Source organism: Eschrichtius robustus, chromosome 3 (assembly GCF_028021215.1).
Source record: "Eschrichtius robustus isolate mEscRob2 chromosome 3, mEscRob2.pri, whole genome shotgun sequence".
Lineage (NCBI taxonomy): Eukaryota > Metazoa > Chordata > Mammalia > Artiodactyla > Eschrichtiidae > Eschrichtius > Eschrichtius robustus.
In genome coordinates, this window is record NC_090826.1 from 125838728 (window position 1) to 125866067 (window position 27340).

Consider the following 27340-nt stretch of genomic DNA (forward strand, 5'->3'; position numbering starts at 1 on the left):
CTGAGTAATATTCCATTGTATGTATGTGCCACACCTTACTTATCCATTCATCTGTCAATGGGCACTTAGGTTGCTTCCATGTCCTGGCTATTGTAAATAGAGCTGCAATGAACACTGTGGTACATGAGTCTTTTTGAATAAGGCAGAAGGTTATACACTGTTAACCTTGGTTTTCTCATGGTATATGCCCAGTAGTGGGATTGCTGGGTCGTATGGTAGTTCTATTTTTAGTTTTTTAAGGAACCTCCATACTGTTCTCCATAGTGACTGTATCGATTTACATTCCCACCAACAGTGCAAGAGGGTTCCCTTTTCTCCACACCCTCTCCAGCATTTATTGTTTCTAGATTTTTTGATGACGGCCATTCTGACTGGTGTGAGGTAATACCTCAATGTAGTTTTGATTTGCATTTCTCTAATGATTAGTGACGTTGAGCATTCTTTCATGTGTTTGTTGACAATCTGTATATCTTCTTTGGAGAAATGTCTGTTTAGGTCTTCTGCCCATTTTTGGATTGGGTTGTTTGTTTTTTTGATATTGAGCTGCATGAGCTGTTTATAAATTTTGGAGATTAATCCTTTGTCAGTTGCTTCCTTTGCAAATATTTTCTCCCATTCTGAGGGTTGTCTTTTCATCTTGTTTATGGTTTCCTTTGCTGTGCAAAAGCTTTGACGTTTCATTAGGTCCCATTTGTTTATTTTTGTTTTTATTTCCATTTCTCTAGGAGGTGGGTCAAAAGGGATCTTGCTGTGATTTATGTCAAAGAGTGTTCTGCCTATGTTTTCCTCTAAGAGTTTGATAGTGTCTGCCCTTACATTTAGGTCTTTAATCCATTTTGAGTTTATTTTTGTGTATGGTGTTAGGGAGTGTTCTAATTTCATTCTTTTACATGTAGCTGTCCAGTTTTCGCAGCACCACTTATTGAAGAGGCTGTCTTTTCTCCACTGTATAGTCTTAACTCCTTTATCAAAAATAAGGTGACCATATGTGTGTGGGTTTATCGCTGGGCTTTCTATCCTGTTCCATTGATCTATATTTCTGATCTATATTTCTGTGCCAGTACCATACTGTCTTTGATTACTGTAGCTTTGTAGTATAGTCTGAAGTCAGGAAGCCTGATTCCTCCAGCTCCATTTTTCTTTCTCAAGATTCCTTTGGCTATTTGGGGTCTCTTGTGTTTCCATACAAATTGTGAAATTTTTTGTTCTAGTTCTGTGAAAAATGCCACTGGTAGTTTGATAGGGGTTGCATTGAGTCTGTAGATTGCTTTGGGTAGTAGAGTCATTTTCACAATGTTGATTCTTCCAGTCCAAGAACATGGTATATCTTTCCATCTCATTGTATCATCTTTAATTTCTTTCATCAGTGTCTTATAGTTTTCTGCATACACGTCTTTTGTCTCTTTAGGTAGGTTTACTCCAAGGTATTTTATTCTTTTTGTTGCAGTAGTAAATGGGAATGTTTCCTTAATTTCTCTTTCAGATTTTTCATCACTAGTGTCTAGGAATGCAAGAGATTTCTGTGCATTAATTTTGTATCTTGCTACTTTACCAAATTCATTGATTAGCTCTAGTAGTTTTCTGGTAGCATCTTTAGGATTCTCTATGTATAATATCATGTCGTCTGCAAACAGTGACAGCTTAACTTCTTTTCTGATTTGGATTCCTTTTATTTCTTTTTCTTCTCTGATTGCTGTGGCTAAAACTTCCAAAACTATCTTGAATAATAGTGGTGAGAGTGGGCAACCTTGTCTTGTTCCTGATCTTAGTGGAAATGGTTTCAGTTTTTCACCATTGAGAACAATGTTGGCTGTGGGTTTGTCATATATGGCCTTTATTATGTTGAGATAAGTTCCCTCTATGCCTACTTTCTGGAGGGTTTTAATCATAAATGCGTGTTGAATTTTGTCGAAAGCTTTGTCTGCATCGATTGAGATGATCATATGGGTTTTCTCCTTCAATTTGTTAATATGGTGTACCACATTGATTGATTTGCATATATTGAAGAATCCTTGCATTCCTGGGATAAACCCCACTTGATCATGGTGTATGATCCTTTTAATGTGCTGCTGGATTCTGTTTGCTAGTATTTTGTTGACGATTTTTGCATCTATGTTCATCAGTGATATTGGCCTGTAATTTTCTTTCTTTGTGACATCAGTGTCTTGTTTTGGTATCAGGGTGATGGTGGCCTTGTAGAATTGAGTTTGGGAGTGTTCCTCCCTCTGCTATATTTTGGAAGAGTTTGAGAAGGATAGGTGTTAGCTCTTCTCTAAATGTTTGATAGAATTTGCCTGTGAAGCCATCTGGTCCTGGGCTTTTGTTTGTTGGAAGATTTTTAATCACAGTCTCAATTTCAGTGCTTGTGATTGGTCTGTTTATATTTTCTATTTCTTCCTGGTTCAGTCTCGGAAGGTTGTGCTTTTCTAAGAATTTGTCCATTTCTTCCAGGTTGTCCATTTATTGGTGCATAGTTGCTTGTAGTAGGCTCTCGTGATCCTTTGTATTTCTGCAGTGTCAGTTGTTACTTCTTTTTCATTTCTAATTCTATTGATTTGAGTCTTCTCCCTTTTTTTCTTGATGAGTCTGGCTAATGGTTTATCAATTTCGTTTATCTTCTTAAAGAACCAGCTTTTAGTTTGATTGATCTTTGCTGTTGTTTCCTTCATTTCTTTTTCATTTATTTCTGATCTGATCTTTATGATTTCTTTCCTTCTGCTAACTTTGGGGTTTTTTGGTTCTTCTTTCTCTAATTGCTTTAGGTGTAAGGTTAGGTTGTTTATTTGAGATGTTTCTTGTTTCTTAAAGTAAGATTATATTGCTATAAACTTCCCTCTTAGAACTGCTTTTGCTGCATCCCATAGGTTTTGGGTCGTCGTGTTTTCATTGTCATTTGTTTCTAGGTATTTTTTGGTTTCCTCTTTGATTTCTTCAGTGATCTGTTGGTTATTAAGTAGTGTATTGTTTAGCCTCCATCTGTTTGTATTTTTTACAGGTTTTTTCCTGTAATTGATATCTAGTCTCCTAGCATTGTGGTCGGAAAAGATACTTCATACGATTGCAGTTTTCTTAAATTTATCAAGGCTTGATTTGTGACCCATGATATGATCTATCCTGAAGAATGTTCCATGGCTACCTGAGAAGAAAGTGTATTCTGTTGTTTTTGGATGGAATGTCCTATAAATATCAATTAAGTCCATCTTGTTTAATGTATCATTTAAAGCTTGTGTTTCCTTGTTTATTTTCATTTTGGATGATCTGTCCATTGGTGCAAGTGGGGTGTTAAAGTCCCCTACCATGATTTTGTTACTGTCGATTTCCCCTTTTATGGCTGTTAGCATTTGCCTTATATACTGAGGTGCTCCTATGTTGGGTGCATAAATATTTACAATTTTTATATCTTCTTCTTGGATCGATCTCTTGATCATTATGTAGTGTCCTTCTTTGTCTCTTGTACTAGTCTTTATTTTAAAGTCTATTTTGTCTGACATGAGAATTGCTACTCCAGCTTTCTTTTGCTTTCAATTTGCGTGGAATATCTTTTTCCATCCCCTCACTTTCAGTCTGTATGTATCCTTAGGTCTGAAGTCTCTTGTAGACAACATATATATGGGTCTTGATTTTGTATTCATTCAGCCAGTCTGTGTCTTTTGGTTGGAGCATTTAGTCCATTTACATTTAAGGTAATTATCGATATGTATGTTCCTATTACCATTTTCTTAATTGTTTAGGGTTTGTTATTGTAGGTCTTTTCCTTTTCTTGTGTTTCCTGCCTAGAGGAGTTCCTTTAGCATTTGTTGTAAAGCTGGTTGGGTGGTGCTGAATTTTCTTAGCTTTTGCTTGTCTGTAAAGGTTTTAATTCCTCTATGGAATCTGAATGAGATCCTTGCTGGGTAGAGTAATCTTGGTTGTAGGTTTTTCCCTTTCATCACTTTAAATATGTCCTGCCACTCCCTTCTGGCTTGCAGAGTTTCTGCTGAAAGATCAGCTGTTAACCTTATGGGGATTCCCTTATATGTTATTTGTTGTTTTTCCCTTGCTGCTTTTAATATTTTTTCTTTCTATTTAATTTTTGATAGTTTGATTAATATGTGTGTTGTCATGTCTCTCCTTGGATTTATCCTGTATGGGACTCTCCGCACTTCCTGGACTTGATTAACTATTTCCTTTCCCATGTTAGGGAAGTTTTCAACTATAATCTCTTCAAGTATTTTCTCAGTCCCTTTCTTTTTCTCTTCTTCTTCTGGGACCCCTATAATTCGAATGTTGGTGCGTTTAATGTTGTCCCATAGGTCTCTGAGACTGTCCTCAATTCTTTTCATTCTTTTTTCTTTATTCTGCTCTGCAATAGTTATTTCCACTATTTTATCTTTCAGGTCACTTATCCGTTCTTCTGCCTCAGTTATTCTGTTATTGATTCCTTCTGGAGAATTTTTAATTTCATTTATTGTGTTGTTCATCATTGTTTGTTTGCCCTTTAGTTCATCTAGGTCCTTGTTAAACGTTTCTTGTATTTTCTCCATTCTGTTTCCACGATTTTGGATCATCTTTACTGTCATTACTCTGAATTCTTTTTTAGGTAGACTGCCTATTTCCTCTTCATTTGTTTGGTCTGGTGGGTTTTTACCTTGCTCCTTCATCTGCTGTGTGTTTCTCTGTCTTCTCATTTTGCTTAACTTACTGTGTTTGGTGTCTCCTTTTCGCAGGCTACAGGTTCGTTGTTCCTGTTGTTTTTGGTGTCTGCCTCCAGTGGCTAAGGTTGCTTCAGTGGGTTTTGTAGGCTTCCTGGTGGAGAGGACTAGTGCCTGTGTTCTGGTGGATGAGGCTGGATCTTGTCTTTCTGGTGAGCAGGTCTGCATCCAGTGGTGTGTTTTGTGGTGTCTGTGACCTTATGATTTTAGGCAGCCTCTCTGCTAATGTGTGGGGTTGTGTTCCTGTCTTGCTAGTTGTTTGGCATAGGGTGTCCAGCACTGTAGCTTGCTGGTCGTTGAGTGGAGCTGGGTCTTAGCATTGAGATGGGGATCTCTGGGAGAGCTTTCACCGTTTGATATTACATGGAGCTGGGAGGCCTCAGGTGGACCAATGTCCTGAACTCAGTTCTCCCACCTCAGGGGCACAGGCCTGACATCCGGCCGGAGCACCAAGACCCTGTCAGCCACATGGCTCAGAAGAAAAGGGAGTAAAAAAGAAAGAAAGAAAGAACAATAAAGTTATTAAAATAAAATATAATTATTAAAAATAAAAACATTAAAAAATAATAAAAAAAGAAAAGAAAGAAAGAAGAGAGCAACCAAACCAAAAAATAAATCCACCAATGATAACAAGCTCTAAAAACTATGCTAAAAAAAAAAAAAAGGACAGACCCCCCCCCCCAGGACAAATGGTAAAAACAAAGCTACGCAGACAAAATCACACACAGAAGCATATACATACACACTCACAAAAAGAGAAAAAGGAAAAAAATATATTTATCGTTGCTCCCAAAGTCCACTGCTTCAATTTTGGGATGATTCGTTGCCTATTCAGGTATTCCAGAGATGCAGGGTACATCAAGTTGATTGTGGAGATTTAATCCACTGCTCCTGAGGCTGCTGGGAGCGGTTTCCCTTTCTCTTCTTTGTTTGCACAGCTCCTGGAGTTCAGCTTTGGATTGGCCCCGCCTCTGTTTATAGGTTGCCTGAGGGTGTCTGTTCTTCCGCTCAGACAGGACAGAGTTAAAGTAGCAGCTGATTAGGGGGCTCGGGCTCACTCAGGCTGGGGGGAGGGAGGGGTACAGAATGCAGGGTGAGCCCAGGGCTGCAGAGGGTGGTGTGACATTGCAACAGCCTGAGGTGCGCCGTGTGTTTTCCTGGGGAAGTTGGCCCTGGATCACGGGACCCTGGCAGTGGGGGGCTGCACAGGCTCCCGGGAGTGGAGGTGTGGATAGTGACCTGTGCTTGCACACAGGCTTCTTAGCGTCTCATGCCCATCTCTAGTGTCCGCGGTGATAGCTGCAGCTCGCACCCATCTCTGGAGCTCGTTTAGGTGGTGCTCTGAATCCCCTCTCCTCACACATCCCGAAACAATGGTCTCTTGCCTCTTAGGCAGTTCCAGACTTTTTCCCAGACTTCCTCCCGGCTAGCTGTGGCGCACTAGCCCCCTTCAGGCTGTGTTCACGCAGCCAACCCCAGTCCTCTCCCTGGGATCTGACCTCTGAAGCCTGAGCTTCAGCTCCTAGACCCCACCCGCCCCTGCCGGTGAGCAGACAAGCCTCTCAGGCTGGTGAGTGCTGGTTGGCACCAATCCTCTGTGTGGGAATCTCTCCACTTTGCCCTCTGCACCCCTGTTGCTGCGCTCTCCTCCATGGCTCCAAAGCTTCCCCCCGCCACCCCCAGTCTCCACCAGTGAAGGGGCTTCCTAGTGTGTGGAAACTTTTCCTCCTTCACAGCTCCCTCCCACTGGTGCAGGTCCCGTCCCTATTCTTTTGTCTCTGTTTTTTCTTTTTTCTTTTGCCCTACCCAGGTACGTGGGGAGTTTCTTGCCTTTTGGGAGGTCTGAGGTCTTCTGCCAGCATTCAGTAGGTGTTCTGTATGGGTTGTTCCACATGTAGATGTATTTCTGATGTATTTGTGGGGAGGAAGGTGATCTCCATGTCTTAATCTTCCGCCATCTCGAAGGTCACCTTTTGTGGTTTTAATTCAGCATTTTATATGATTCCATTTTCTCTCCTTTCTTAGCATAGCATTTTTACTTCTTTTTTTACTTCTTTTAGTGGTTGCCCTAGAGTTTGCAATATAAATTTACAGCTAATTCAAATAACACTATACTGCTTCATAGGTAGTGTGAGTACCTTATAATAACAAAATCCTAATTCCTTCTTTCTGTGCCTTGTATCATTGCTGTAATTCATTTCACTTTAATGTAAGCATACATAAGCATATATATATATATATATATATATATTATATGTGTGTGTGTGTGTGTGTGTGTGTGCATAGATAATGGAATGCTTGTTGCTATTATTTTGAACAAAGTGTTATTTGTTAGAATAAGAAAAGTAAAAGTTTGTATTTTACCTTCACTCATTCCTTCTTTGATGCCCTTCTGTTTATGTCAGTTCATGTTTCTGACCTTTATTATTTTATTATTTTCCTTCTCTCTAAAGAACTTCTCTTGCAAGGCAAGTCTACTGGCAAAAAATGTCGTCAATTTTTGTTTGAGAAAGACTTTATTCTCATTCACTTTAGAAGGATAATTTTGCAGTGTACAGAATTCTAGGTTGGTGGTTTGGTTTTGTTTTTTTCTCTCAACACTTTAATTATTTCACTCTATTCTCTTTTTGTTTCATGGTTTTTGAGGAGAAGTTGGATGTGATTCTTATCTTTATTCCTTTATAGGTATGATTTTTTTTTTCCTCAGACTTCTTTCAGGATTTTTTCTTTGATTTTCATATTTTGAAAGTGATATGCCAAAGATAGTTCTTTTTTGGCATTTATCCTGCAAGGTGTTCTCTGAGCTTCCTGGATCTGTGGTTCGGTGTCTCACATTAATTTGGGGAAATTCTCAGTCATTATTGTTTCAAATATTTCTTCTGTGCCTTTCTTCTCACTCTGATATTCCCATTATGCCTATGTTACACTTTTTGTATTGATAGTTATCCTACAGTCCTTGGATATTCTGTTTGTTTTTTTCAATCTTTGCTCTCTTTGCTTTTTGGTTTTAAAGGATTCTGTTGATATAGCCTTTCGCTCAAAGATTCTTTTCTCAGCCATGTCCAGTCTACTAATAAGCCTGTCAAAGGTAGTCTTTGTTTCTGTTCCAGTGTTTTTGATCTCTTGCATTTCTTTTTGTTTCTTTCTTAGGGTTTTCGTCTCTCTGCTTACATTGCCCATCTATTCTTGCATGCTGTCTGTTTTATCAGTTAGAGTGCCCTTAGCATATTAATCATAGTTGTTTTATATATTTTTTTATTCTTTTAAAGGGGAATGAGAACCCTGAAGACAAATTCCCCAGGTGCTGGGGGAGGAGGCTTTATAGGTTGGCTGGCGTTGGGAGAGGTCAGGAAGCTTTCTTTCAGAGCTGTTGCAGTAGTCTGGGGGACAGGGGAGGTCTGAGGATGCTGATGGCAGGAAGGATCTTTTTTTTTTTTTCGGCCATGTGGTGCAGCATGTGGGATCTCAGTTCCCCGACCAGGGATCAAACCCGTGCCCCCTGAATGGGAAGTGCAGAGTCTTAACCACTGGACCGCCAGGGAAGTCCGAATCATAGTTGTTTTAAATTCCTGGTCTGTCGCAAGAGGGAGGAGATACGGGGATATATGTATATGTATAGCTGATTCACTTTGTTATAAAGCAGAAACTAACACACCATTGTAAAGCAATTATACTCCAATAAAGATGTTAAAAAAAAATAAAAATAAAAAACATAAATTCCTGGTCTGAGAATTCCAACATCCCTGCCATATCTGGTTCTCATGCTGTCTCTTCAGATTGTGTTTTTTGCCTTTTGGTGTGCCTTGTAATTTTTTTTTCATAGCTGTATATGATGTACTTAGGTAATAGGAACTGCGGTAAATAGGCCTTTAGTAATGTGATGTGTGGGGGGAGGGGACACATTCTAGAGTTCTGTGATGCCTGGTGTCCTCCCCTCTCTTAGGATCCAAGAAGAGTTGATTTTTCAGTCCATTCAGCTTTTACTTATTAGCTGCGAAGTGGGAACCTTCAAGCTCCTTTCATGTGGAAGCAGGTTAAACAATCTTTATACTCCTGAGATAAATCTAACTTGGTCATGATAGATTATCTTTTGGACATGTTGTTGGATTTGGTTTGCTAATATTTTGTGAGGACTTTTGCATCTATATTCTGACTGAATTTCCTTTCTTATAGTCTCATGACCCTTTTTTTGGTAAAAAGTTACATTAGCCTCAGAGAATGAGTAGAAGAATATTTCCTCTTTTTCTTTTCTCTGGCAGAGTTTGTATAAGATTGGAATGATCTTTTCTTTGAAAATTTAGTAGACCCTACTTATAAAACCATCTGGAACTGGTATTTTCTTTGGGGTATGGTTTCTAAGTATTATTTCGATTCTTTAATAATTACGGGACTATTTCAACTCTCTCTTCTTTAGTCAGTTTTAGGTAATATTTTTCAATTTGTCGATTCATCTAACTTTTCAAATTTATTATAGTATTTTTATTGTCTTTTTAATTCCTGCTGTGTCTTTAGTTATAGCCACCTTTTTATTCATAACATTATGTCTTTGAACCCCCTTAATTTTTTCTCCATTATCCTGGTCAGGGAACTAAGATCCGGCAAGCCGTGTGGCACGACCAAAAAAAAAAACAAAAGAAAGAGAAACAACTTTTGGCTTCGTTGATTTCTCTCATATTTGTTAACCCCTTTGTTTTATATTTCTACTTTTTTTTCTCTCTTTATTATTTCCTTCCTTGTATATTATTTGAGATTCCTTTGTGGTCCTTTTTCTAACTTCTTTAGTTGTATACATTCAGCTTTTTTTCATTAATATCTAATTTGTGGTCAGAGAACATGATTGGTTTAGACCCATACTTTGAAATTTGTAGAAAGTGGCTTTGTGACCTTGTACATGATAAATTTGTAAATGTTCCATGTGTGCTTGAAAAGCATATGACTTTAATTTTTAATGTAGAATTTTATATGTGACCATTCGATTAAGACTGTTAATTGTGCTGTTCATATTATCTATATTTTTTGCTAGCTTGACTTATAGTGAGATGTATTGAAATCATTAAAATGTTGTATGTATCTAATTCTCCTTGTAGTTCTGTCATTTCCTTTTTTAATGCAGTTTGAGGCTTTTTATTGTGTGCATATATGTTAAATTGTTATATCTTCCTGGTAAACTGAACTTATTATATATGTAGTAATCCTCTCTACCTTTAATGCTACTTTTTATCGTAGTCTGTTTTGTCTGATATTACTGTAGCTATGCCACCTTTCATTTGATTAGTATTTGCACAATATCCTTTTCCCTGAAATCTTTCCTTGTCCTAATACTTTAGGTGTGTCTGAGACAATCTCATTTTTTCTCTATTGGTGAATTTAGTCTCTTTATTATTATCATGGCTACTTTTGGACTTGTTTCCAACTTTTTACTTCTAATTATCCTGTTTTACCTAATTTTTTTTAACTTTCTTGTCTTTTTTAGGATTAAGATTTTTATCTTTTTGCTGTTGTTGTTTTGCTTTTTTCATTTTTTTTCCTCCATTGGGTTGGAATGTATACTCTTTATTTATTGTTTACTTTTGAAATTTTCCATGCTTACTGAACTTTATAATGTCTTTTATGAATTTTAAATTGCGTGCCAAGTTAACATAAGCTATCATATGTATATAAAAGAATTAATAACTAATATTCTCAAAAACAACTTTGCAAATAGTAGGCTTTTAATAAATATTTGCTGATTGGTGTTCTTCATATGTATGGATCATTTTAATTTTAATTTGATTAAATTTGCAAAGTAATAAATTACAAATTTATTATTTTCAACATCTTATATTCTTTTGGTGTTTCTTATGAAATATCCTCTAGGAAAGTGGTTTCAGTGTGTTAATTTTTTTTTTTTTTTTTTTTTTTTTGGCCACACAGCCAGAGGGGTATTAGTTCCCCGACCAGGGATTGAACCCAGGCCCTCGGCAGTGGAAGTGCGGAGTCCTAACCAGTGGACTGCCAGGGAATTCCCCTCAATGTATTCATTCTAAGTTTATTCATTTCTTTTAGAACTGTTTGCTGTGTGGACATTACCTGACTATATATACAAGTATAGCATCTACTGTCACTTTTTATCTTCTAATTTGAAATTTGTGTACTTGAAGCTTTTTTTTCTGTTTTAGATCATTTTCCTACAGCAAGATAGTGGTAGGTGCCCTAATCTTTTATCTAAACTGTACAATACAAAGTGCATAGCTTGAGATCTATTTTTCACAATTATTCTTTATCAGGATTGTTAAGCCAAACAAACATTGAGCAGTAAATTAGACCATATTCTAGAGCAAACTTTTAAGTGAAATGAACACTTATGATTTGGTACCATCCTCACTAATTCTTAATTATTATCATCTCATCTCATTACTCATTCAAATTTAATTTTGCCCACACACCTTGTTTTAAATGATTTGAGCTTTTGTCTAATTCTTAATTTGTCATATAGTTTCTTTTTCCATTTATAGCTCCCAAGGCCTTCAGTTTATCAGCAGGATTATTTCTATTTCCTCTACTACCTGATACTCTTTTTTTTAAAATTTATTTTATAGAGGTATAGTTGATTTACAATGTTATGTTAGTTTCTAGATACTCTTTCTTAGCATGAGTTTTTTCTTTATTGGTTTCTTGTTAATCACATATTTTTAACTGATTGAGTGTCCTTTTCTCTTCCACTTTAGAAAAAAGAGAGTTTCAATCATATTAATTATGTTTCTTTTGAGAACATTTGAACTCTCAGCCCTTCCCATTTATCACTTCCCAATCAGAAAAAGATAATCAGAGTAAACTAAACATGTCAGCTTTCTGTGTGGTAGTTTCTAATGATATCTAACTTAAAATTTTAGACCCTTTTTTTAAAATATATATATAGCATAGGATAAAGTGTTTTAAACACTTTTTAAATAAGCCTATAGAATTTATACCATTTTATGAAAAAGAAAATACCTTTTTAAGACTACATAATTGTTATGTAATTGTTTTAGAAAGTGTTAACAATTTAGTGTCTGGTTTTCTAGACTCTTTCTGTGTATATATATATATAAATTTTTCCCCTATGAATTATTTTTTAACCTATGTTGTAGATTCAGTAGGATAATGCTGACATTTTTCATGTTCTTGTTTATGGATCTTTCTTATTGTTTTTAATGGTGGCATAAGTATTCCAATGTATGGATGTACCATAATTTATTTAACCTATCCTTTCTATGTATAAGACATTTAGATTATTTCCAGTGTTTCTCAAAGTACTGCAGTGAATATATGTGTGTGTGTGTCTGTATATATTGTGTGTATATATATATTTGCATATTCGTTTTTCTACAGCATACATTTTTAAAAGATGAAATTGCTACATCAAAGCAAATACATGTTTTAAATTTTAATGGATATTATTTAATTTCTCCTCAAAAATATGTTGTACTGGAACACTAATATATTGCCAGTGGAATTATAAATTGCTGTAACCACTTTGGAAAATTGTTTGGGAGTATCTGTTAAAACTGACCATACGCACATACTGTGGTCCAGCAATTCCACTCCTGGATATATACTCAACAGAAATACGGACATATGTTCACCAAAGCACTATTTCAGTAATCAAAACCTGTAAACAACCCAATGTTCACCAACAGTTGAATGGAAAAAGTAAATTTTAATGTATTTATACAAAGTAGTACTCTACAGCAAAGAGGGTGAATGAACTATAGCTAACTTCAACAACATGGATGAATCTTACAAATGTAATATTGAGGTAAAGAAGCTAGACACAAAATATATTTCGTATGATTCCATTTAGTTAATGTTCACAAACAGGCAAAATTAATCCATCATGTTAGAAGTCAGAATAGTGGTTTCCTATAAGGGGAGTGTAATAATGGGAATGGAGCATAGAGAGACTTCTGGAATTCTGTTTATTCTCTATCTCTCATACTGGTGCTGGTTACACGGGGCTATTTTGCAAAAATGCACTGAGCTACACATTTATGATTTTATACTTTCCTGAATATGTGTTCTACTTCTGTCAAAAGTTTACAACAAAAGAGTGCACTTTTTTATATATAAAACTTTCAAACTCCTACCAGTAGTGCCTATTTTCCTGTATTCTTGCCACTCTGATAGATGTAAAAATTTTTTTAATCTGATAGACATACTAAAAGATCAATTTGTTTTTATTTTTATCTTAATATTAGTGAGGCTGGGCATCCTTTTGTATATTTATTAAGTTTCTTTCTTCTATAATTTCCCTATTCATGTTCTTTACTTTTTTTCTATTATAGTGTTCATTTTTCATACTGATTTGTAGATACTTTATATATTTTGGATTTTTGGTCTGTTATATGGCAAAATATAATGTTTTAAATAAGAAGTTCAAACTAACAAAAGTTATTCAGTAACGTGTTAGGAAAAGTTTCTTCTAATAATTAAATCAGTCTTAAAAAGAGTCCATTGTTCTTTATTCTCTAGTTTTGTGACCAACTCAGTTCTTAGGAGAGTAAAATCAGCCTCATTAGCTCCAAATCTGTACTCTAATATGGAGTTCATATAGAATAGATTCTATTTGAAGATCCTTGTTTTATTCATGTATATTAATATTGTTTTTCTTGACTAGTCTGTTCTTTGCTGAGAACAAACATCTTTAAACAAAATCTCAAAACATAAGTTTATCCACTGAAATTATATGTTAACCTTAGTTTCTTTTTTTGGTTTCTCTTTATGCCTTTACATTTCCTAATATGGAGAGGACAAATAATATTGAATAGGTTTTGTTTTATTTGTAGTAAATTGCATATTAATTTTGTCTGTATTATGTTTTTATAAAACAGCCCTTTAAAAAGTGTGCTGCATGCTATTTCCTTTACTCTCTCAACCAGTACCAAATTTCTAAGTGATCTCTTAACTAAAACATTTTGTTTTAGTAACTCAACTAGTCTGATGTAGTCTCACTGTTGTGTCTGCCTCTTTATGCTTTTGGTTGGGGATGCCTTATTGACATAATGTTTAGTTTAAATGTTTTCTAGACTTTACCGTATTTTAATGTTGCTCATTTTCATTCTGTAGTGGCCTGTGAATGTTTTTTACTTATTTCTGTTTTTTCTTATAATATGTAATTCATAGACGCTCTGCTGTTGCCCGAATTCAGGAGTTCTTCAGGCGGAGAAAAGAAAGAAAAGAAATGGAGGAATTGGATACCTTGAACATTAGAAGGCCACTAGTAAAGATGGTTTATAAGGGCCATCGCAACTCCAGGACAATGGTACCATATACTCATGACATTCTTTGGAAGAACTGCAATTTCATAATATGAATTTTTTTCCATAATGATTATTTTCATATATGCCAGTCTGATTCTAATATATTATTGCACCTTCACAGTTATCTCTTTACCCAAACATAGTTCTTTTCGTCCTATAATATATTGTGAAAGACCATCATTCTTTATAGGAAAACTCTACCCTACTGAGGAACTATCGTAGAATTTTAAAAATTCTAGCTTGTACAAGTAACCATTGCTTCTTTTTTGCTCTCTCACACTTGTTGTCTACTTTCCTAGTAGATTTTTTTAGTTCATATTAGTGCCCTTTGTCGGTTTTGGAGAGAAAGATTTGGATACATGAAATCCAGGTTCATTGCAAAATATAGTCAGATTAATGATAACTCTTTTAAAGATTGACAAGTAAAGATTTGTTTTAGTCACCTTGTCTTTCTAGACTTTAATTTCCTCATCTATGAAATAAGAATAGACCAGATGATCTCTAAGATCTTTTCAAGTTTTTATAACCCAGAAGTCTATATACCCAATGCAATATTAACTGTTTACTAAGAGAATCTTGAGATGATTAACATAACTGTTACTCCGAACCATTCATATCTAGAAAGTGTTCTCTTATATTCATTGAGTTATCAAAAAGTACCTACAGAATCGGTTTTAATCTGCTTTCTTTAGAGTCAAGGCAAAAAATAACTTTGGGATGGGGAAATAATTAGCTGTCTCTATAGATATCATTGGTAGTAATAACTTAATCATTCTGGAAAGAATACTCTATTAATAGAAGTAACCAATTTATATTTCTTGCATTTTGCTGGTTAAAATTTTGGATGAAAATAATTAGGGATAGGAATGGAAAAAAAAAAAGAAGACAAGTAAATATAAAAGTATTGTAGTTCCAAGTAACAAAATTGGCTCCCCTCCTTTGCTTTGCCAAAAATAGCAAAGTAGCAGCTGCACATAAAATGATTTCAAAAATTCTGATATGAAGTACAAAGATTTTTGATGGTTCATTCATGTGCATCTGCTGAAAAATTCCATCATAACCATTCTAACATACCCTTTGTCTCATTGCTTCATAAAAGTAAAGATGTATTTATATCTTTCCTTCTTGATTGTGAGAGCTTCTAATAGCTAATAAAAAGATTGGTACTTTTTGTTCTTTTGGCATAAAGCAAGATACAGGAGGGAACAATTCATTTTTTTCTATGAATTGTTTTTATTATCTTGTAAAAGCTAAAATGGAACCGTTTTTGGAAAGTTTAGTAACATATATATATGTTTCCATTATACTGTTCAAAACGCAGAAATCCCATTCATTCATTTAGCAGTTATTATTCTCAGCACCTACTGTGTGCCAAGTACTGTTTCAGGCACTATAAATATAGCATTGAACAAAGCAAATCCCTATCTTCATGGGGGACTTTTCATTACTTACTGCCACTTTATCCCTGCTGATAAATCTCTATCATGATTTCAATATACTAGAAGACAAAGGCTCTCTTCAATTTTTTATTTTCTAAGCCAATTAATTGTTGTAACTTGAGAATAGAATAAATATTTTTTAATAACTTTGATTTGAATTCTCTTATCATTTCCTTTTTTTTAACCCTTAGATAAAAGAAGCCAATTTCTGGGGTGCTAACTTTGTAATGAGTGGTTCTGACTGTGGCCATATCTTCATCTGGGATCGTCACACTGCTGAGCATTTAATGCTTCTGGAAGCTGATAATCACGTGGTAAACTGCCTGCAGCCACACCCGTTTGACCCAAGTAAGATGACCTTTTATAAGGCAAGGGCTAGAAATCATTAGTATGATTAATCAGCTTCAACTCTTTTCTAGTTGTTAATATAAAAATAATCCAAATTATCCTAGTAGGCAGCCACTAGGGTCAAGTATTGCTATTTGGGGTTTAAAACAAGAAACACTTATAACCTGCTTTTGGCAGAAAATATGGGGAAATAGGTTAAAGAGGTTCTACTCCTAAGAGTTCTAAGTTTTATCAGCTGTAAGAGGTTTGGCTGATTGAACTTTTCACTACTTAACCAAATTGAACCTCCAAGCCTTTTAGTCTTCACATGTCTGAATTAATTTACCAGAACAAAGGAGCATTGGCTTGTTCTTGCCTTCCATTTGAAATTGCCCGTGTTTCTCATAAAAGAGCAGTAAATAAGAAAAAAATTTGAGTGATTTCAAGATGGTCTTAAAATTGTGTTCTAGAGTAACTTTTAGGAAATCTTCAAAATAATATTCTCAGTTAACAATTAAATGTATCAGTACAATTTCCATTCTAACTCAATTTTGCTGAACATACACATACATGCATATATACATTATAAATTTACATGAATGGCATATTTCTAAGCTTTATATTAATGTGAACATTTTATTTCTAGTTCTAGCCTCGTCTGGCATAGATTATGACATAAAGATCTGGTCACCACTAGAAGAGTCAAGGATTTTTAACCGAAAACTTGCTGATGAAGTAAGATTTTTATTATACTTATTATAGAACATATTTCACTTTGTTCCTGAACTGCTGTTTTAAGAAGAATCAAAGCAGCTCATTTTTTTATTAGTTGGTAACATAAAACAAGTTAATTCATTTAATGAGGTCAAATTTTAAGAAAAAGAAAAGTGAAAAATAAAACATGCCCACAATACTAGAGAGGTAAAAATTGGAATATTATTTGGATAAGTAGAATATTGATTATTGGTAGTAACAGATATAGTATATTGTAGTTTAAGAAAAATAGGTTGACTATTTGTGCTTATTGCAATGAAGAATCATTAAAAAAAAAAACACTATGTCCTTTTAAGAAAATAGTTTTACTATAGCTGTTCTCCATAATCATAGCCAAATAGGTAGCAGAACAAACAATTGGAGACTCTTTTCCTTTATGATTATATTTTAAGATTTCCTCAGCTTCTGAAGCTACTGTTACATCACTAATTTTCAAACTGAGTTCTCTGAAGCTCTAGGTTTTTTACAGGATTGGAAGCAGGAAGATGGATGTTACGAAAGCTAAACTCTGGGCATTTCTTTCCCAACTGCAACCAGGGTTTTCATTTTTGGGTTTCCATATAAGATTTCTTATGAAAATAAGGATCCATTGCATTAATCAGCTACTAACTAATTGTTGAACTTCTGTGAGGAGGGGAGTGCAACTAAGGTTGATACTACCCCCTCTTAAAACAATAAAATAAGAGTTCATTGCTAAAAATATTAATAAGTTGGAAAACTAGTTCTCTAGACCAAGGCTGACAGTTCACAGTGAAATTCCCATGTATACTTTTACTCATTTAATAGACATATATAAAACACTTGGTGTATGTCAGGCACAGTGCTGAATTTAAAAAGATAAGCCCTTCCATCAGAACTTAAAGACTAGTGGAAAAAAGAGACATATCAACAGCTAGAATATAGTGTGCTCAGTGTCAGAGATGTACACATAGTGCTTTGGAAGCCCGTAGAAAGGAACAGCCGTGCTTGCAAATGGAATAGATGGGATGGGAAGGTCTCCACAGAGGAAATAAGAATTGGACTGAGTTTACTAGGCATACAAGGATCAAAGGAACATTTAAGACAGAAGGATCAGCGTGTTTCAAGTCACTGTAAGGTAAATGAACCACCATTGTGCTGAAACCTAGAGGACACATATGAAAGCAGCTCAGCTGGACTAAAAAGCTAGGTTGGGGCATGGTTGTAAAGGGCCCTGTCGGGCACCCTGATGAGTTGAAAAAATATTGTAATATCATTGGGGGACTGCTGATCAGGTTAGCATCTTTTCCTTCCTCTCATGCTTTCCTTTCTTTCTTCCTGTTTTTCCTTTGCCATGACCTTTGCTTTTCCTCTTTCTTTTTTCCTTTGCCTGTGATTATACATTAGCTCCCTAGGTGTTCATGGATGTTCATTTAGTCCAATTCTTGGTACTTAAGACACAATTCATTGGTAACTCTTATCCAAACGTTTATTTTTCAAGATTACTTTGCTTCAGTCGAGGTAACATTTTTCTTGAGGGACCCAAGTGACCCAGGGATAATAATTTAACACTACTCTGTCACTAAAAGTATCAGTTCTACTAGATGGGAAAATAATAAGCAGACACAAAGTAGACTGCTCTGGAAAACAAATTATAAGTAAAAATAAATTGAATTCTTGAATGTTTTAAGTAGCCTCAAGGTTTGACCTTTGTCTTTCTGCCAGTTGAAAGAGTAGTGTTCTCTGATCTTACTCTGTCGAATGCAAGTTAAAGTAATTATTTGGCACTGAGTAGCCTTAAGGTGGAAATATAGACGTATATAGATATATATGAAGAATGAAATAATTCCTGCTAATTTTTTTACTGTTCTCCTAATCTCTAAGGAAAAGGTACAGTTACCCTGTGATCTTTGACATGGTTATTGAACTTGCCTCATAGGTTATAACTCGAAATGAACTCATGCTGGAAGAGACTAGAAATACCATTACAGTTCCAGCCTCTTTCATGTTGAGGATGTTGGCTTCACTGAATCATATTCGAGCTGGTAAGAACTGTCAGTGTACTATTAAAATCATTATTATATTTGAAAAACATTATTATTTAAGATCTACTTTAAAGGGATTTATTTTTTAAAAAAAGGGACTTCCCTAGTGGTCCATTGGTTAGGACTCCGAGCTTCCACTGCAGGGGGCATGGGTTCGATTGGTTGGGGAACTAAGATCCCGCGTGCCATGCGGCACAGCCAATAAAGTGAAGTGAAGTGAAGTAAAAAGTAAAGTAAAATGTAAAGTAAAAATTTCCTTAAATTACAAAATCAAGGCAGCTTAACTTTTTTTTTTTTTTTAACACAAGAGAAGTTTATTTCTTGCTGACATTAAGTCCTCTCAGAGGGAACAGGTGCATGGAAGGCAGCTTAACTTTTGAACGAGGAGTTCTATGAATTCATGATCTTAGTACAGTAATTTATATCCCCATGAGCCAACTTTATTGAAAAGTGTCAAAGTGAAAAGATGAAGTCACTTGAAAACTCTTATCAGCTGTGCTTTTCTTCTCAGAGTGGAAGATCATACCATAAACCTTAAGATACGGTATAGTAAGTACCCTTTAATGGTAGGTTTGGTCAAAATCAGTCACAGCCCAGACAAAAATAAATGTAACGTGTTACTACAGAGGTTGAAACGGATAGCTCAGTATGTTTTTTTCAGTATTTTTTTGTTTTAGATGATAAACTGTGAGGTTCAGTGCCACAGATACAAAACTGTGTATATTACAACTAATATTCAAGAAGGAATGGAATAACCTGTGTTCATAACAGTAGAAAATATCCAGTATCCATTATAAACAAAGTGTTTATCACTCACTCTTCACTGATATCACAAATTTCTTCATATGTTGGGTATTATTTAATAATAACAACCACCACCATTTATGGAATACCTGTAATGTATCAGGCAATATACCAGTCATTTCACAAATTTATCCTCAGTTAGCTCCAACCCTTTACAAAGTAGATTATTTGAAATAACTCACCCCAGGTCACATAACTGATAAATGGTAAAGCCTGAATTTGAAACTAGCTTCCAAGCACTTACTCCCCTTTTACCTACAAATTTCACTTTCGGGAACACATTCAAGTCATGAATAAGACATGCAGTCCTCTAGATGACCTGATCTCAAACTGCTTTTCTAGTGCATTCTTTGGTTCTCTATCCACTCTATCCACTCTGGCCCTCTCTGAATTTGGGGGTACATCAAACTCTTTCCCACCTCAGAGATCTTTATAATCATGATGTCCCCTCCCATCCTCGCTCTTTATTAGGATAACTTCCGTTTCAGACCTTCAGGTCTATATAAGCAGTAGATTATATATCACTTTCTCAGAGAGTGGGGAAGGGAGAGCTAAGTATTCCAGGCAAAATAAACAGTATGTAGCATTTGTCTAAGTCCTGGAGGAGAGAGACTGTAGTACATCTGAAGAATTGAAAGAAGCCCCTTATGTCTGTAATTAAAAGAGCTGGAGAGAAAATAACCCTCAAATTGTAAATATTAACTATTACAAGGAAAGAGTGAAAATTTCAAATAGAAACAAAAAATAAACCTAAAATGTAAACAGAAAATGTTTGTAGTCCAATAAAATATTATTGTAGTACTTCTAATCACTGTGTAACATCTTTTGATCTGTTTTCTTCAATAACAGTCAGTAACCTTTAAAATTCACTTGGATTTCAGATTTGAGGAGGCAGCATTTTATAGAACAAGAAAAACATTTGCTGATTATGACAACTAAAATTTGCTTGTTCTTATGAAGAGTTCATCTGGTGAATGGTTCTTCCTGAGTTTTCCTGTAGGAAACTAATTCTCCTTTCATTTGTGCAAGAATCTATTTTATTTTTTCCAATAAATCTATTTATTTATTTATTTTGGGCTGCATTGGGTCTTCATTGCAGTGCGCGGGCTTCTCATTGCGGTGGCTTCTCTTTGTTGCAGAGCATGAGCTCTAGGCGTGTGGGCTTCAGCAGTTGCAGCACACGGGCTCAGTAGTTGTGGCTTGCAGACTCTATAGAGTGCAGGCTCATTAGTTGTGGCGCACAGGCTTAGTTGCTCCTCGGCATGTGGGATCTTCCCGGACCAGGGCTCGAACCCGTGTCCCCTGCATTGGCAGGCGGATTCGTAATCACTGCACCACCAGGGAAGTCCAAGAATCTATTTTAAATAGGTGCTAATGTGTCAATGGTTTGTTAACTAATAGTTATTACCATCCTTCTTTGATTTGAGAATTAGATGTTTTATAATATAAAGGTTCCCTTTCTTTTACTTCTTTTTGTCAGCAATCAAGGTTTAGTCAACTTAACTCACCCTCTTGTTTCTCTTAGGTAAAAGACTAGATAGAAAAAGGTACCCAAGAGTTTGTATTTCTGCTGCTTTTATCCTTAAGATGTCTAGTTATTTGATGAGTCAACTACTCCTTTCCTCTCCTTCTCTTCATTGTCCTGTATTCCAAGTACAATAATGTCTGTGTATTCAAGGAGAGTTAGTAATAGACTTTGATCATGGAAGCACCATCTAGCCACAGAATACTTCAGCCTTTCCATTACTCCACAAGGCTTCCTGGGAAATCAGCTCCTTCCTGCTTAAGCTGTGATTTTTAATGAAGAGTGCACTTTAAATCCCCTTTTAAAAACTACAAATACCTGGTTCCTATCCATTAAAGATTCTCATTCATTTCATCTGAATAGGGTTTGAGCTTCTGCATTTTAAAAAAGCAACCAAAATTATTCTCATGAATGCTGTACTAAAAACTTTTAGTCTAGGCAACTTCTTGAGAGATAAAGGCAGTTCTGAGATTCCTAGAAGTTTTGACAGGCTTTGGAGAGATGGTGTGTGAACCATTCTAATCTTTTCTAAAATATGTTAGAATCTGATCAGTTTACTCCCCTCCTTAAAATTCTCCTGTGCCTCCTCATGCTCTTAGGATAGAGTCCAAATATGTTAACATGATTTATAAAACCCTGAAGCATCCCTTCATACCTCTGGACCTTGGCACGTGTACATCTAGATAGCCATAGTGTTCTCCACGATGGATCTATAGAGCATAACATCATATTGAGCTCACAGGCACTCACCCAGTCACACACAGATTCACTCCATCAATTATGGTAGCTTTACTCCAGAATATAATCCATATTCATCTACCTTGGTCTCCCTGCTTCTGCTCTCGCCTTCATACAATCTGATTTCCACAGCACAGAAGGAGCTTTTTAAAACATGGGTCAGGGACTTCCCTGGTGGCGCAGTGGTTAAGAATCTGCCTGCCAGTGCAGGGGACATGAGTTCGATCCCTGGTCCGGGAAGATCCCACATGCCGCGGAGCAACTAAGCCTGTGTGCCACAACTACTGAGCCTGCGCTCTAGAGCCTGCAAGCCACAACTACTGAAGCCCACACGCCCTAGAGCCCACACGCTGCAACTGCTGAGCCCACGTGCTGCAGCTACCGAAGCCCGCAAGCCTAGAGCCCGTGCTCCACAACAAGAAGCCACCGCAATGAGAAACCCGCTCACCGCAACTACAGAAAGCCCGCACACGGCAACGAAGACCCAACACAGCCAAAAATAAAAATAAAACGTGGGTCAGTAAACTTTTTCTTTAAACGGCCAGATAGTAAATAGGCTTTGTGGGCCATGTGGTTTCTGTTGCAGCTACTCATTTCTGACATTGTGGTGCAAAAGCAGCCATAGATAATATATAGATCAAGGGCATGGCTCTGCTTTAATAAAACTTTATTTACAGAAATAGGCTGTGGGAGGATCTGCCCAGGGGCGATAGCTTGCTGACCCACTTTTTAAAAATATACATTAGGTTATGTCACCCTTGCTTAAAATTCTCAGGGACTCCCCAGCTGCTCTTAAAATAAAACCCAGACTTCATACGCTGATCTACATGACCTAGACCTGCCAGCCACTGAGTCGATACATTCCAGTTTTCTCCTCGCCCACTACATTTCAGCCATAAATGGCTACTTTCCTCCTCCTCAGATTCATCAAGCTTGTTAGCATATTTAGGACCTTTTCACTGGCTGTTTCCTCTGCCTTTTAGGCAACTTCGTCCCCCAACTTCACTAATAATTGAACATACAATTGAAGGCTCAGCTCCAGTGTTACCTCCTTAGAAAAGTCTTCCCTAGTCGCCCAGTGTGAAGTTGTTTCACGTGCCTTCTCACACCCTCCTTCTCATGCAGTCACTCTCTGGTCATTGCGCATTTCATCAAGTACTTATTCTAACTTCATTTCTTTATTTTTGTCTTGTTACACAGATTAAAGGAGAAAAATACATTTCTTATTTTCTGTTTTTCTCCTCTAGAAAGTGAGCTCATTAAGACCAGAGACCTAGTTTGTCTTATTCACAGCTGGATAGCTAGCTTCTAGAACAGTGCCTAGCATATAATAGTGTTTCGTGAATGAATGGGTGAACGAATGAATGAACTTCTAGTATCAAATCTGTAGCTAATGATGAGTCTTGTATTGACTCTGTTTTGTTGGAACACAGGTTTCCTTGGGGTATTTTTTTCATATCTCCCTTGTCCCCTCCCCACACCCCCAGCAAACTTAATATCTCTTCGTATCTTATCTTTTCCGATCAAAAATAATTTCTTGAAGAAATATTTCTAACAGAGAATTACAGGAACCTTTCCACAAATGTAAACCTTATTTACAGTAGCAATTTGGTGTTGTCAACTTTTGAAAACAGTGGATATAGAAGTGATTATTTCTAGTTTTCATTTAAAAGAACACAGTGTTCTCAGATCTCTGGGGTCTGTAATTGCCAACCAGAGATTTGTGAAAGTGTTGAACTGCTTTGCAGTTTTACTACCTCAGTAGCACTTTGTGAACAAAAAGATTTCATTTAATTTATTCTTAGAAATTGGGTTTATATTCTGAGAGACATGACTCGGCAGCAGTTAAGTGAGAAGGATTTGAGAAACGAACAACTGTCTGCCCTCTTCCTCATTCCACAAGCCACTGTCAGTTACTGTGTGACCTATATAAGAGACTCTGTGGGCCCTCACTCGACTTCTTATCGCTTGCTTTGGACTCTGCAGAATTCTAACGTCTGCTGTAAACTCCTTGATTTGAAGGCTGTGACATTTCCTCCTTACCCTCCATTTCCGCATCTTCATTCGTAAGTGTGGCAACCAAAAAGAATTTGGGTCACCCTGCACATTTTGAAATAGGCTGATAGAGCTTCCTCATGCTCCACTAATATGACAGAACAGGCTTGTTGAATATAGTCAGTTGTATCCTATTCATGAGACTCTAGTTAAGCAGAATAGCAGCTTCATGTTTTTTTCTCTCATGAAAGTACATCACACAATAAAAATAGTGTAATCTCTTTTATACTAACATCCCTTAGGTAGCCTTTTACTGATCAGAAAGTCTTCCACTGTGTTTAGGTTCCTTAGTGACCTGTGAAGGTCTATCATCATCTTATTTTGTTCATTTATTTCACAAATGTGTATTGAACACTTATTATATAATAACTAAAATTTGTATAATTCAGGTTACAAATCATACACACATACATTATCTCATTAGTTTGACATTGAAATGGAGTTGGTGTAGAGGGGATTTAATCTAATTCACTTGGACAATTAAACATACAATCCCTTCTGTATACTGGTGTTGTTGACTTAGAATCCAATGGGAGTGTTTAAGCCTCTGTAGATAATCTCAGGATTCAGTTTTCTCTTGGTGTTGACAGTGGGACTGAACTGTTTCCCCTGTGTCTAACCCTTTTTTTCCCCAGCTTACCCTGGAGAAATCTTTCTGTGATAGAAAGGGTTCCATCCTAGTGGTGGTAGTTATTTGGTACTATTGCCTTCTTTGCATACCCTAATGTAATATATCTTATCTTAGCAAAACTTATGTTCATTTATTTGATAAACCTTCATTGAACCTCTTGTACTAGACCCTTACGACATAAAAGAAATAACTGCTACCCTCTCAGGAGCTCACAGTCTAGTCTGTAAGAAGATAGGCAAACAAACTATTACTGTAATTATTATACGATACATATAAAATATTCTGGAATGTGAAGGAAGGAGTTCATAATTCTGCAGGTTGGGTATCTGAAGACGTCTGGGGAAAGTTTCACACAGGGAATAATAGTTGTATCGAGATGAGTAAGCAGAACGATTATAGCTGAAGAACTGGGTGAAGGTGTCCCAAGCAGGGGAACAGCAAGTGTAAATCATGGAACCTGAGAGGACGTGCCGTGCTCACTCGCCAGGTTGTAATTGTACACTCCCTTGAGTGTTCAGTCTAGATAAGCTCCTTGAGGACAGAGACTGTGCCTGTTTTGGTCACCATTGTATCCTGGAACATAGCAGATATTTAAGAAATATTTTTATAAACAAATACACAGATCCTCAAGAATGATCACCAAATTCTCCCGCACAGCTTGCCTCTCACTCCCCTTGGTGACACCTGATACTCCTCCTAGGGCTCCCAGACTCCCAGGAACACAGTCTGCAGTCACTGCAGTAGACCACAGTAGATCAAGATCCTTAGGGTTTTTTCTTTGTACTTTTTATATCTTTGGAATTACATGAATATTCCAAGTTGAGAGTGCTGTGTTTCCTTTACTCTTTGTCTCTAGAGGCAAAAATAACTTTTCTACGCACAGCTGTGAACTGCTTTTTACAGGATGATGTTCTGAATTATATACATTTTAATCAGTTTTAAATAAAAGGCATTGAAAATTATTTTAATTGTAATAATAAAGGTATTTCTTTTTGTCTCATATCTGTGTTTTCCAGACCGGTTGGAGAGCGACAGATCAGAAGGCTCTGGTCAGGAGAATGAAAACGAGGATGAGGAATAATCAACTCTTATTGGCAAGCACTTAGGTGTTCTGAAATTTGTATAAGACATTTATTATATTTTTTTCTTTACAGAGCTTTAGTGCAATTTTAAGGTTGTGGTTTTTTGGAGTTTTTCCCTTTTGGGGGGATAACCTAACATTGGTTTGGAATGATTGTGTGCATGAATTTGGGAGTGTGTGTAAAACAAAACTAGCGAAATGTTTTAAAAACTTTTTGCCATGTATGAGGAGTGCTAGAAAATGCAAAGTGCAATATTTTCCCTAACCTTCAAATGTGGGAGCTTGGATCAATGTTGAAGAGTAATTTTCATTATAGTGAAAATGTTGGTTCAAATAAATTTCTACACTTGCCATTTGCATGTTTGTTGCTTTCTAATTAAAGAAGTTGGTTGTTTTAAGATATCCTGAATTTGACTATTTATTTAATGCCTTGCTACCTTGACCCACGTTTTCCAAATCTTTTCTTGTAATATAGATTGTCTTTCTCTGTTCTTTTCTAGATGAAATAACCTTTTCTGTTTTGACTTGTGTGTGACAGAATCACATAGCAGAGCTTTTTTTCATTTCTCCTTCCAAAGTACTTTATCTCCACCCCCACTCAATCATCATCTCTCATGATTAGTGGTCCCTCATTACCTGAGTACAGGGGTTAGGCTATGAGCAATCCCAGAGCATCATGGATACTCACACACCATATCAGCACAAGCCAGTTCTGAGAGCTCTGGCTTCTGGCCTTCCGTTCTCCAACTTCCAGATTTCAACTGAAAGTGTTGACCATCCAGTCTTCTAATTCCTGGTCTTCCTCCTCTCTGGTGCCCACCTTCACTCGACTTAAGCCATCTACACCCCGGTCTGTGTCTTACAGGTTACGCCTTGAAGCTGCCCCTGCAGGCGTAACCCTTCAGTCATCCTCTCTCCTGTCTCCTAAACTGTCATGCTGCTCACTCTGGTTGGGCCATGAATAGACTCACAGGTGTGGCCAGGCAAAGCATCCCTCTCCCGTGTGGGGACCAGGGACGGCTCCTCCCCGGAAGATGGCTGCAAGCCCAAGGACACCTGCTGCTGAGAGAAGACAGGTTGGCTTTCTGGATAGAGGAAAAAATAACTCTAGTTGGCTCGGTAACTTCAGTTGGACTTCAACATCTAGCTCTTAGCCTGGGCAGGACGCATATGTCTCCATATTAGGAATATGCTAAATGGTCAAAGGGAAAGAAAGGAGTGAGTTAGTTAGAAGTTTAGCCAAACAGGGCAAATGCATGATTTCCAAAAAGTGCCAGGTCTCAGTTTCTGGTACCCAAATAGTTACATGATCTGCTCAAGCCATGTGACTTCTTTGGGCTTCTGTTTCTTCCTCCCTCAGATAGAGGTAGTCATATTTGCACCACCTATGTCCCAGGGGCTGTGTTAGGACCCCATGAGAGGTTGAAGGGTTTACAGAATAACTGAAAAGACTACTGTGGCGCATAATATGACACTACATTATATGACAGTAAGAGGGATTATGCTACAGAGAAGTGCTGGAAAACCAACAGCCCAGACTGGAGCACTCAGTGGGGTCAAGGGTGACTCTGGCCGGAAGAGCAGCAGGAGAAAATCCGTGGCGTTTGTTCACTCTGGCGCAGGATGTTGATAGTGGAGGAGGCTGGGCAGGTGGGAGTGGGGGGATTCTGAACTTTTTGCTCAGTTTTGCTGAGAACCTAAAACTGCTCTAAAACTGTTTTTTTTTTTAAACCCAAACATTACAAAGTGGTATTTGTCCAAGGAATCAGGCCCCCTACTTTTAGCGATTTTGTAGTTTTGGTGTTGTACGTTATAAAGGAGCAGGGCAGGCCAGACAAGCAGTCAAGGAGGCAGCTAGGAGAGAAGACATTCTACAGAGGCAGAGTTGATGAGTCCTGGCTGCTTCCATGATCCAGTGTTTGTTGCAGTGGAGACACTGGACCCCGGGGCTCACTTACTTACCCACTTAGGAAAGGAATGCGGCTTTAGTGGTG

The 27340-nt window shown here is 36.8% G+C and overlaps 1 protein-coding gene across 7 annotated transcripts in view; it reads left to right on the forward strand.

Moving 5' to 3' along the window:
- Nucleotides 1-25748, forward strand: part of DCAF6 (DDB1 and CUL4 associated factor 6) — a 164584-nt gene extending 138836 nt beyond the window's left edge. For all 7 annotated transcript variants that reach the window (XM_068541203.1, XM_068541204.1, XM_068541197.1 and 4 more), the window contains 5 exons: nucleotides 13833-13971; nucleotides 15600-15756; nucleotides 16382-16470; nucleotides 18407-18512; nucleotides 25282-25748. In XM_068541203.1, the coding sequence (XP_068397304.1) occupies nucleotides 13833-13971; nucleotides 15600-15756; nucleotides 16382-16470; nucleotides 18407-18512; nucleotides 25282-25346 (556 nt within the window). In that variant the 3' untranslated portion in view covers nucleotides 25347-25748. The remainder of the gene's footprint in view (nucleotides 1-13832; nucleotides 13972-15599; nucleotides 15757-16381; nucleotides 16471-18406; nucleotides 18513-25281) is intronic.
- Nucleotides 25749-27340: the final 1592 nt, after the last annotated feature.